Genomic DNA, 13,308 nt, shown 5'->3' with positions numbered 1-13,308 from the left:
CTGTCACCATGTAATTATAGTTGAGACCACCATAATGATTCCTGAAATAATTTATTATACTCATTCATAACATATAGACATTTTACATACTTTAGTCTTAGTGAAATCATATGCAAAGTGTACCAAGTGAACAAAGAACCACAAAATGAAAGAATGATATCACAAGTGCATGTGTATTTCTTATAACAAACAAAATAAAATCATAACAAACAACCGAAAATCCTCAGAAATAGTCCATCTGTCCCATCAAGGCTACAAATTGTTATTTTTGGTGTTAAATCCTTTAACAGCATTTCGACCCAGAATAAAAGAGCTAGGTTTAATCAGGACGGAAAAGATATGGAGAACATCTGAAAAAAATTAACCAATATGTATTTGCAAAGAGTTAAGGAGGTCTAGCTTACTACAAACATGGAAAGTGTAGTAGTTACTACCTTATACCCAAAGTGGTGAAGGCTGCAGAACTCTGCCTAATATGTAAACTTGTAAAGTCACCCCCATGAAATACCCTCACACTTAACTTGCTCGGAGCACAGTGTAAGCCTGCAAGAGTTGATACAAAAGTAGATGTCAAATGCATATCCATAATATAGTGGCAACCAAATGGTGGACGTGTAAGAATGCACATTCTCTCTGAGGATACAGCCCAAATGAATTGCAGGGTATAGGGAGGACCGCATGTAGCAGTTCCAAACCATGGAAAAAAGGCCAGGGACGAGCGAACCAGTACTTCTGGTAGAATATTGCGACGACGTGGAGCCCGTCACTGTCTGAATCAGGCGTGATTGCACGCTGATCCCGAACGGATGATGCCATGTATGAGCAGGGCTTGGAGCAGACAATGGGCAAGAGGGATCGTAGGGAAGACCCCTGTTTGGAGGGGGCTCGCAAGACAAACAGGAGAATACACAGACTAATTGATTAACAAAGGACCACAATATAAAAAGGTTAAGGAAAGAACCAAGATGAAGGAACAATAAAAAAAAAAAGGCAAAAATAATGAATAGATACTATAGCAGTATCTAATCCTTCATGAGAGCCCTAAACAAATTAGAAGAACATAGGCCATATATAAAATAACTTAAGGCACAGAAATATAAAATACATTCTGTGTTGAAATGTCGCCAAGGAAGCACAGACATACATAAAAATTGAAGGATATACAATTATTATACTCAACAGGTAAAAAAAGACTGACCAAGTCCATTAAAGGTAAAATGCTTGTATAGTTGTTTTATAGTCTTAAGTGGATTCAATACTGCAAAAGGATATAAGTCCATGCATTCTTCATTGGTGTTCGTAAAATGTCTTTATGTTTTACTTATGAATGAATATGATAAATAATGTCAGAAATCATTATGGTGTTCTGAAGCATAATTACATGGTGACAGCATTAATTGTAGTTGGTTATTTAGCCATTTAAATCATCTATCGATTGTTTGAATGATACCTACGAGTGCCAATGTTTTGTTTCATCATTTAAATCCAGGCCCCATGGGTTTTTGGGCAGCTCTTGTAGCCTAGTAACATAGATCATAAAATGCGTGATAAAAAAAGACTTCAAGTGGTCCAGAATGCGGCAGCTAGAAACCTTCACAAAATACCCAAGCATCAATCAGCCAGTCTAGACCTGGCAGCCCTGCACTGGCTACTGGTTCAAAAACAAATTCAGTTTAAGGCGCTTTGCATGACTTATCGGGTCATCCATGGAAAAGGACCACTCATCATCCAGAAGTTATTTACTTCCTATGCTTCATGTAGGCCTCTTCGGTTAAGTAAACAAAGGCTTCTGACGGTACCCAAGGTTAACAGAGCAAGAAGCGGTGGCCGCTTCTTTATGTATCTTGTTCCCAAACTTTGGAACACCCTTCACGCTGCCCTTCAATTTCAATAGTCAGAAATTTGCTTCTGAAAACTGCTCAAAACCCATTTCTTCTGAAGCCTGTCTTCTAGGCATAAGTTCATGCAGGTACCGGATGGTGATGTTGCTGTCAGCCCTTGGAGGCCCGGTCGGTAGCTGCATGCCATATAAAAACATCTGAAATTAATTGAATTGAATGATCATAGCAACAGAAGGAGTGCATTCCACTACCTATCTTGCCCAACACCAAAGTACATCCCACATCGGCCAAACTCTCAACCAGGATCCTACCAACTACACACCACAAATAATTAATATTAAGCTCATGCTTTATATCCTTTTCTTCTCTTTTTTTGGCTGCCCCACCACACTTACCCTCAGTGAGGAGCCTCTGGAAAAGGGCACTGCTCTAGACATCATGCATGACATTGAAATGCTTTTCACAAACTGCAATTCTTTTGAATCCAAGTGCCTACAAAGCTGTATGGCGTTACAACAAACAAATGATGGACGGAATGCTGACAATGCAGACATTCTCCCCCAGTCAAGAGATCTGGGTTAAATCCATCGTTCTTTTGCCCACTACACCACCCCAGTTTAGACATGGCCATATGCAAATCAGTCTTGACCCTGTGTCTCATGGGAACAGTCCAGCCCGAACTGCCAAGCCATGTCTTCCCTGGACCGGAATCAAGCATCCTAGGACCGGTTTCTGGCTATCAGCCGTCATCAGCCAGGATAGCTTGACTCCAGTGGCGTAGTGAGCACAGGTCCCACGTCTGGGAATACCCATCCAACTTAGGGCGAAAAGCGTTACAACAAACAAATGATGGACGGAATGCTGACAATGCAGACATTCTCCCCCAGTCAAGAGATCTGGGTTAAATCCATCGTTCTTTTGCCCACTACACCACCCCAGTTTAGACATGGCCATATGCAAATCAGTCTTGACCCTGTGCCTCATGGGAACAGTCCAGCCCGAACTGCCAAGCCATGTCTTCCCTGGACTGGAATCAAGCATCCTAGGACCGGTTTCTGGCTATCAGCCGTCATCAGCCAGGATAGCTTGACTCCAGTGGCGTAGTGAGCACGGGTCCCACGTCTGGGAATACCCATCCCACTTAGGGCGAAAAGCGTTACAACAAACAAATGATGGACGGAATGCTGACAATGCAGACATTCTCCCCCAGTCAAGAGATCTGGGTTAAATCCATCGTTCTTTTGCCCACTACACCACCCCAGTTTAGACATGGCCATATGCAAATCAGTTTTGACCCTGTGCCTCATGGGAACAGTCCAGCCCGAACTGCCAAGCCATGTCTTCCCTGGACCGGAATCAAGCATCCTAGGACCGGTTTCTGGCTATCAGCCGTCATCAGCCAGGATAGCTTGACTCCAGTGGCGTAGTGAGCACGGGTCCCACGTCTGGGAATACCCATCCCACTTAGGGCGAAAAGCGTTACAACAAACAAATGATGGACGGAATGCTGACAATGCAGACATTCTCCCCCAGTCAAGAGATCTGGGTTAAATCCATCGTTCTTTTGCCCACTACACCACCCCAGTTTAGACATGGCCATATGCAAATCAGTCTTGACCCTGTGCCTCATGGGAACAGTCCAGCCCGAACTGCCAAGCCATGTCTTCCCTGGACCGGAATCAAGCATCCTAGGACCGGTTTCTGGCTATCAGCCTTCATCAGCCAGGATAGCTTGACTCCAGTGGCGTAGTGAGCACGGGTCCCACGTCTGGGAATACCCATCCCACTTAGGGCGAAAAGCGTTACAACAAACAAATGATGGACGGAATGCTGACAATGCAGACATTCTCCCCCAGTCAAGAGATCTGGGTTAAATCCATCGTTCTTTTGCCCACTACACCACCCCAGTTTAGACATGGCCATATGCAAATCAGTCTTGACCCTGTGTCTCATGGGAACAGTCCAGCCCGAACTGCCAAGCCATGTCTTCCCTGGACCGGAATCAAGCATCCTAGGACCGGTTTCTGGCTATCAGCCGTCATCAGCCAGGATAGCTTGACTCCAGTGGCGTAGTGAGCACGGGTCCCACGTCTGGGAATACCCATCCCACTTAGGGCGAAAAGCGTTACAACAAACAAATGATGGACGGAATGCTGACAATGCAGACATTCTCCCCCAGTCTAGAGATCTGGGTTAAATCCATCGTTCTTTTGCCCACTACACCACCCCAGTTTAGACATGGCCATATGCAAATCAGTCTTGACCCTGTGCCTCATGGGAACAGTCCAGCCCGAACTGCCAAGCCATGTCTTCCCTGGACCGGAATCAAGCATCCTAGGACCGGTTTCTGGCTATCAGCCGTCATCAGCCAGGATAGCTTGACTCCAGTGGCGTAGTGAGCACAGGTCCCACGTCTGGGAATACCCATCCAACTTAGGGCGAAAAGCGTTACAACAAACAAATGATGGACGGAATGCTGACAATGCAGACATTCTCCCCCAGTCAAGAGATCTGGGTTAAATCCATCGTTCTTTTGCCCACTACACCACCCCAGTTTAGACATGGCCATATGCAAATCAGTCTTGACCCTGTGCCTCATGGGAACAGTCCAGCCCGAACTGCCAAGCCATGTCTTCCCTGGACCGGAATCAAGCATCCTAGGACCGGTTTCTGGCTATCAGCCGTCATCAGCCAGGATAGCTTGACTCCAGTGGCGTAGTGAGCACGGGTCCCACGTCTGGGAATACCCATCCCACTTAGGGCGAAAAGCGTTACAACAAACAAATGATGGACGGAATGCTGACAATGCAGACATTCTCCCCCAGTCTAGAGATCTGGGTTAAATCCATCGTTCTTTTGCCCACTACACCACCCCAGTTTAGACATGGCCATATGCAAATCAGTCTTGACCCTGTGCCTCATGGGAACAGTCCAGCCCGAACTGCCAAGCCATGTCTTCCCTGGACCGGAATCAAGCATCCTAGGACCGGTTTCTGGCTATCAGCCGTCATCAGCCAGGATAGCTTGACTCCAGTGGCGTAGTGAGCACGGGTCCCACGTCTGGGAATACCCATCCTACTTAGGGCGAAAAGCGTTACAACAAACAAATGATGGACGGAATGCTGACAATGCAGACATTCTCCCCCAGTCAAGAGATCTGGGTTAAATCCATCGTTCTTTTGCCCACTACACCACCCCAGTTTAGACATGGCCATATGCAAATCAGTTTTGACCCTGTGCCTCATGGGAACAGTCCAGCCCGAACTGCCAAGCCATGTCTTCCCTGGACCTGAATCAAGCATCCTAGGACCGGTTTCTGGCTATCAGCCGTCATCAGCCAGGATAGCTTGACTCCAGTGGCGTAGTGAGCACGGGTCCCACGTCTGGGAATACCCATCCCACTTAGGGCGAAAAGCGTTACAACAAACAAATGATGGACGGAATGCTGACAATGCAGACATTCTCCCCCAGTCAAGAGATCTGGGTTGAATCCATCGTTCTTTTGCCCACTACACCACCCCAGTTTAGACATGGCCATATGCAAATCAGTCTTGACCCTGTGCCTCATGGGAACAGTCAAGCCCGAACTGCCAAGCCATGTCTTCCCTGGACCGGAATCAAGCATCCTAGGACCGGTTTCTGGCTATCAGCCTTCATCAGCCAGGATAGCTTGACTCCAGTGGCGTAGTGAGCACGGGTCCCACGTCTGGGAATACCCATCCCACTTAGGGCGAAAAGCGTTACAACAAACAAATGATGGACGGAATGCTGACAATGCAGACATTCTCCCCCAGTCAAGAGATCTGGGTTAAATCCATCGTTCTTTTGCCCAATGGAATGGCATGGTGAGCAAAAAAACGATGGATTTAGGCCCAGATCTCTGTACTGGGGTGAATGTATGACATTGTTCTGCATTCTGTCCATCAATTGTTGTTTTTGCATTTGTCACCCCGAGTGGGAAGGGTATGCTCAGACGTGAGTCCCTTGCTCTCCATGCCACTGAATCAAGCTATCCTGGCTGACGAGGGCTGAAAGCCCGAAACCGGTCCTAGGATGCTTGTTTCCAGTCCAGGGAGGACCTGGCTTGGCAGTTCGGGCTGGACTGTTCCCATGGGGCACAGGGTCAAGACTGATTTGCATATGGCTGGGTTCAAACTGGAATGGCATGGTGAGCAAAAAAACGATGGATTTAGGCCCAGATCTCTGTACTGGGGTGAATGTATGACATTGTTCTGCATTCTGTCCATCAATTGTTGTTTTTGCATTTGTCACCCCGAGTGGGAAGGGTATGCTCAGACGTGAGTCCCTTGCTCTCCATGCCACTGGAATCAAGCTATCCTGGCTGACGAGGGCTGAAAGCCCGAAACCGGTCCTAGGATGCTTGTTTCCAGTCCAGGGAGGACCTGGCTTGGCAGTTCGGGCTGGACTGTTCCCATGGGGCACAGGGTCAAGACTGATTTGCATATGGCTGGGTTCAAACTGGAATGGCATGGTGAGCAAAAAAACAATGGATTTAGGCCCAGATCTCTGTACTGGGGTGAATGTATGACATTGTTCTGCATTCTGTCCATCAATTGTTGTTTTTGCATTTGTCACCCCGAGTGGGAAGGGTATGCTCAGACGTGAGTCCCTTGCTCTCCATGCCACTGGAATCAAGCTATCCTGGCTGACGAGGGCTGAAAGCCCGAAACCGGTCCTAGGATGCTTGTTTCCAGTCCAGGGAGGACCTGGCTTGGCAGTTCGGGCTGGACTGTTCCCATGGGGCACAGGGTCAAGACTGATTTGCATATGGCTGGGTTCAAACTGGAATGGCATGGTGAGCAAAAAAACAATGGATTTAGGCCCAGATCTCTGTACTGGGGTGAATGTATGACATTGTTCTGCATTCTGTCCATCAATTGTTGTTTTTGCATTTGTCACCCCGAGTGGGAAGGGTATGCTCAGACGTGAGTCCCTTGCTCTCCATGCCACTGGAATCAAGCTATCCTGGCTGACGAGGGCTGAAAGCCCGAAACCGGTCCTAGGATGCTTGTTTCCAGTCCAGGGAGGACCTGGCTTGGCAGTTCGGGCTGGACTGTTCCCATGGAGCACAGGGTCAAGACTGATTTGCATATGGCTGGGTTCAAACTGGAATGGCATGGTGAGCAAAAAAACGATGGATTTAGGCCCAGATCTCTGTACTGGGGTGAATGTATGACATTGTTCTGCATTCTGTCCATCAATTGTTGTTTTTGCATTTTACACAGCTGTATAGTTCTCCCCGATCATTAAAGTGCTCTATCAGGTTATGAAGGGCAATATAAATGAGACTACAATACCAGAAGTGACTCTTTGCTTGAGAGACTGCTGATCGATGTGTCTTTGCAAAAAAAATGTATGTTCTGAGGACATGGAAAACTGGAGTTTCTGGGCTTCAGACCTAGCATCATGGTGGTATAAAAACCCGGGATCAGGAAGGCAGCGTCAGCACAAGTTGTGGAAAGCTGCAACACTTGCTATTTGCGCCTCCTATACTCCTGATGAAGCACTAAGTAGGACTTTTAAGGTACTTCTGACCGAATGTTCAAGAGAAGCGATCGCTGAACAATAACACTGGAATTGGACAATATCCACATCCAACATTTATAGGTCCAGACAAAAGCCCCCCGACCCCTACGGGCAACCAAAAGGGGCTGAAACATGTCGACCACCATTCTGGACTAACAAGGGCAGTGGACTCATAAAACGTCCTACTATGCACAACACTGTTTTTACCTCTCCCCATGCTCCAAACTGAATAAAGCTACAGTTTAGGTGACATGAGGACTCTTTTTTAAATAAATTCACTCCAATTGAGCACCCTCATTTATTCTTTATTTCTGATCACTACTGTAATAACCAGTGCTGCCCCCAGGCGGAGGAAGCATGAAATAAACCCAATGATGATGCTGTCACATATCTGACTAAGGCGGAGAATCAAGATATACCGCCCTACGACCTGTCTACGTGAATGAGGGTTTTTTAAAGCAACGATGGGTAGAACTCAGGAACCCTGGAGCAGGTACAAGTGATCCATTCTCCATTGATTTTGAACTATTACTAGGAAGCCGAATAGATCATCGCTTCTTCTACCTCCCCCCCACCCATGATTTCTAAAGGTATAGAAATGTATGCAAAAACTGATGCAAAGCCACAGAACTTTGTGTAGGTTGTGAGGGCGCAGTCATCTTTGCTGTACTCAGCAAGGGCAAGAATGGTTGTGGCCAATAGAGAATGTGATTTCACACAGGAGGTAGAGGCAAAGAGGTATGCCATACTTTCTCTGAGGAGGGTTGAGGGTTTCCCAAAAGATTTTGCTACTTCTTGTTCCTTTGTACCCCTACATTTTCCTCTTTGCTGGATTCCACAGTGCTTTAGGTGGAGCTAGTGAATAGCAATGTAACAAGTACATTTGAAGTGCATTTCCACTTTCCCACCTCCCTCAACAGCAGTCTTGAACGTGTATGTCTTATATAGGTAGCCAATTAGATGTTTGTCCCCATTTTGTACTCTCTTGTAACATGCTAACATTGTTTAAACATTTTTAATGATTTATTTTTGAAGTGGCAACTGCCTTCCAACTTGGAGTAAAGCGACTTGCCTACTTTTGGGAAAAAACAGATTGTGATATATTATTTGAAAGTGACGAAGTGACCATGGGTGCGCGGTTCTGGATTTGTGATTAGTACATTTCCATAGCTAAAGTTATCCAGTTGTAAAGTTGCATTTTACAATAAATAACTACCACATGCCACCTCATGCAAGGTTCCAAATAACTGGTTATGCGACAGAGTCTGGCCATGACTGCTACAGTTAATTAAGTTTGTTTCCACACAATTATTGCAGCTCAAAAGGCCTGGTGTTGGATCTGGAAGAAGGCAATATCCTCAAACTAGCAGCAGATGGCGCTGTTCTAAGGTAAGGTAGATTGGGTTTGATAATTAATCATACACATACTTTGTACGGCTCCAAAAACCTGGGCCCAAGTATAATCAGAATAATTTTGAGCAGATCGTTTTACGGACACGTGAATGTATAACCTAAATTGAATGTTTATCTTCAGCTATTCAACCTGTCATAAAAAACAAGCATAATGTTGTTGATCCTATTTTATATAGGTTATTCACAAAACATTCTTTCACCTAATAGAAATATTGCGGCACCGTGCAGAAAAATAACAAGCATTGGCAAAGCCATTCGGTCTTGGCAATGCAAGGGCTATTGACTTTATCAATGTGTTTCAGCATTTTCACACCAGGTGGTAAGTAATCCCCAGACTGATGCAGCACCCAAGTGCCAGCAGCTGATGTGCCGTTACTCCTTTGTGTAACTACAGGCATACATGAACAAGCCATCCCAAATTAAATTTACTATTTGATAGAGAGCAAAACACAATATGAAATGTGTCAATTCCCTTAACTGAGTGCTGCCAAAATGACCCAGTAAAATCATGATACTTATTTTGTTCACTTCTCAAGAACAGAAGGTACTGCCACCTTAGTGCAATTCATACTTGTGACTTGCATGCTACACACACATGCCTGCTGCAGGCACTCAACAGACTGAGATATCTGACTGGCTAGAAGCTAACAATTATCAAAATGCAGAAATCATTGCATGCGTAGTTTCAAATTCAGGAATCCTTTATTAAATCTAGAACAAGATCTCATACAAGAGCACGCACATGATCAAGGCATCATATCACACATATGATCTCTTCTTCTACTGGGCAGCACTCCTCAACTCTAACGGTGGGTGATATTACCTCCTTCCAGGAGGTCTTGGTTAGAGGGGCCGCAAAACTGAATATACAGATGTCAGTCCTCACACCGTCCACCCCTGTGATTTTCGAGACTCTCTACCAGTAGTCAGCCTCCAGACTTCTTCTTTCTTTGATCTCGGCCTCTTATAACGAGTAATGGAGCTCTTTCTGACCCCGGCCTCCACTAAGACTGCTCTTTCGAGGCTTCAGAAGAAGTACCGGCCTCCTATCTTCATGCGAACGGATCCACCACCTGGGTCAGTTGTTATCCTGGCAGACAAAAATCACCATTCAACCACTCCTGCTTCCTCAGTACCACCGGATACGGAAAGTAAAAAGCTGGTCTCTGTAGGATGTCTACAATACAGCTGAAACCACAATGAAAGCAGCTAGTGCTAATGCCCGTCTCGGCAGGTATGATAGAGCATTCTGGGACTCTCTCCAACAGTTTGTAGATGACCTTCCCAGGGACAGACTTGAAGATTTATTAGAGATCAAAAATGAAGGCCTCATGGTGTATAATTAAGCCGCCAGCATTGCAGCGGACTCTTCCCTATTAGCGGCACATGAGTACTGCCATGGCATCGCATTGAGAAGGCACTCTTGGCTATGCCTCACATCTCTGAAACCAGAGTCTCAGCAAAGGATTGTTTCTTAGGTACTACCCTCTTCGGCAGCAATACCGACGATGAAATGTCTCGAATGAAAGCAGAGATTGAGATTCTCAAGACAAAGAACAGAGGTGTTCCTTTAGACCTTTGTAATGTCGGTTTTACCCTCAGAGGATTCAAACCTCTCACTGGTATCAAGGTTGCCAACAGCAACAGCAGCAACGACCCTACCAACAACAGCACAGATGGCAGTCTATGGGACGATCCTCCCAGCAGCCCATCCAACAGGGTAACCCAACATCAGGCGCAACACCCTGAATATTCCCTTCCCCCTCTTCCGTTACCTACTCCAGGAGGAGGAAGCATTTCTCTTTTTCTGGCAGAGTGGCATGGCAAAAAAATACAAACAATGTCTGGGTTCTCAATATTGTTCAAAACTGATATTTTCTCAGATTCATAAGTCCTCCTCCCACCATACCTCCAAAACCATCCAGTCAGTGTCTGAAAATGTTCACTCAGAAGTCAACATCCTGTAAAGAAGCATGTAGTGGAGGCTGTTCCCCACAACCAACGGGGAATGGGTATCTACCCCAGATACTTCCTGGTGAAGAAGGACAAGAACAAATTCAGACCCATTCTCGACCTGAAGGTAGCCAACAAATGGATTGAGGGCGAGAAGTTTCGGATGCTGGCATCACATCAGATCTACCCCCAATTACACCTGGGGATTGGCTCTGTTCCATAGACCTCCAAAATGCTTACTTTCATGTGCCCATTGGCAAGAAACACCGCAAGTTTTTGAGGTTCATAGTGGGGCCAAACCACTACTAATACCAAGTCCTTTCATTTGGTCTCAAGTCAGCTCCTCGAAGTTTCTCAAAGTACATAGCAGTAGTTGCATCCTACCTCAGGAAACATCAAATATTCATCTACCCCTACCTAGACGGTTGGTTCAGAAAGGCATCCACTGCGCAGATCGCACAGCGCCATTACAACTGGACATGCAAAGTCCTTCATTGTCTGGGCCTTCACATCAGTCACAACAAGTCAATATCCACTCCGGTTCAGACTCTGCAGTATTTTGGGGCTACCATCGACAACACACAGGCAAGAGTGTGTTCTTCGCGGGAGAGATTATCATCGATCCATCGGATCACTCTCTAATGAAAGCCTCTCATACCACTTTGAGGTCCTATCATCTTTCGTGGGCTCCATGGCCTTGGGCCGAACGCACGTCTGCACAAGTGTCCCCTTTAAGGATGCCTCGAATGCCAGTGGGACCAAACTCCAGGCAATTTGGAAGACAGGATTGTTCTCTCCCCTCATGCAAAACATTCTCTAACATGGTGGTGCTCTCAAACCAACCTGCTTCAAGGCATGCCTTTTCACCAACAAGTTCCGTCACAGACCATAGTGATGGATGCATCCTTACTGGGGTGAGAAGTTGACATGGATCATCTTCAGATTCAAGGCTCATTGTCTCCGAGGGAGATGAGGTATCATATCAATCTCTTCAAGCTCTGGACAGCCTTCTTGGCGCTAAAGGCGTTTCACCTGTCATTCCACTTCCAGTCCCTCCTTGTTCAGATGGACAACACAACCACTATGTATTACCTCAACAAGCGGGGGCGAGGTGCAGCCCTTTATCCCACGAAGCCCAAGCAATCTGGAACTGGCTCATAGCCAGGAACTTACGGATCATGGCAGCTCACCTACCTGGTGTGCAAAATGTTCAGGCAGACGCCCTCTGCAGGGTTCTGCAAGAAAACCACGAATGGGTCCTTCATGATGACATTGTGCAAGATGATATCAGGCTATGGGGTGTGCCACACATCGATTTGTTCGCCACCATGGAAAACAAAAAGTGCCACAACTTTGCTTCGAGGTACGTTGAACCAGGGATTCTGGGGAATTTCCTATGGATCGACTGGTCCAACAATTTTGATATGCCTTTCCGGTGGCCCCATTGATCCCAGCAGTTCTACAAAAACTGTCCTACTCGAGAGCCAAACTCATCCTGATAGCCCCCGAGTGGCCACGTCAATGATGGTTCACAGACCTTCTCCACCAGTCACAGCATCGACATCTCAAGCTGCCATAGCTGCGAAGTCCTGAGGCCAGATGGTTTACCCAAACTTCTCCTCCTTGAATTTGCATCATGGCTCCTGAGCTAGTGTAGTATGGACATCTGAACCTGCCACAAGACTGCATGGACATCCTAATAGAGGCAAAAAGACCTTTGATCCGCTCAGCCTATGCCTTCAAGAGGAAGAGATTTTGCATTTTGTGTTTCTCGAAGAACATAGACACTGTATCTTGCCAGGAAGAGGTCATTCTTCCCTACCATCTCCATCTGGCAAAATCTGGCTTCTCTTTTATAAAAGTTAATTTGGCGGCTCTTACTACCTACAGAAAATGTCCTTCACAAACCTCTTTTTTCAAGATCCCTATAATTAAGGATTTTTTAGAAGGCTTTAAGAAAGTGTTTCCTCCCATTAGGCGCCGTTCCTCTTCTTGGGAGCTTAACATAGTCCTTTCACATCACTTGCAAGAGCCTTTCCAACCCATTCATAAGGCATCTCTTCAACATCTCTCATGGAAAACTGTTTTCTTTTTAGCAATAACATCAGTTCAAAGGTTAGCAAAATCCTGGCCTTATGCTCTAACGAACCTTTCACAGTCAAGTCAAGTCAAAGTCAAATGGTCTTTATTCGGATAAAAAATATCCATAAAAGTACAAGTCATCACCACCAATAAGATATAAATATGCAATAGCATAAAACAAAAATAAAAACGGGATCGATTTCATGACAATATTACTAATAACGTGGGCAAAGTGTGCAAAAATGGCAATAGAGTGCAAATAAATTCAATGTACATAACATGTAAACATCAACCAACTATTACATTTTGTGCAAATAGGCAATCCAAAAGCATTGAATGTGAAGTGTCTTTTAAGTGCAAATCATCACCACTGAATTAAAACGGATGGAATTTATCCAATCAATCTCATCAATATCATAAGGCAGTTGTGCAAACTAGCAATAAAGTGCTGACAATTTCAGTATGTACACTA

General features: G+C 45.6%; 1 protein-coding gene across 1 annotated transcript in view; it reads left to right on the top strand.

The window, feature by feature from the left end:
* NT5DC1 (5'-nucleotidase domain containing 1) overlaps positions 1-13,308 on the top strand; it is a 1,278,063-nt gene that overhangs the window by 51,757 nt on the left and 1,212,998 nt on the right. Inside the window, exon 3 of the mRNA XM_085612174.1 lies at positions 8,706-8,777. Within this exon, the coding sequence (XP_085468300.1) occupies positions 8,706-8,777 (72 nt within the window). The remainder of the gene's footprint in view (positions 1-8,705; positions 8,778-13,308) is intronic.

This window comes from Triturus cristatus, chromosome 6 (genome assembly GCF_964204655.1).
Source record: "Triturus cristatus chromosome 6, aTriCri1.1, whole genome shotgun sequence".
NCBI lineage: Eukaryota > Metazoa > Chordata > Amphibia > Caudata > Salamandridae > Triturus > Triturus cristatus.
Note: the sequence above shows the minus strand (reverse complement) of the source record. Positions and strands in the feature narration are given on the sequence as shown.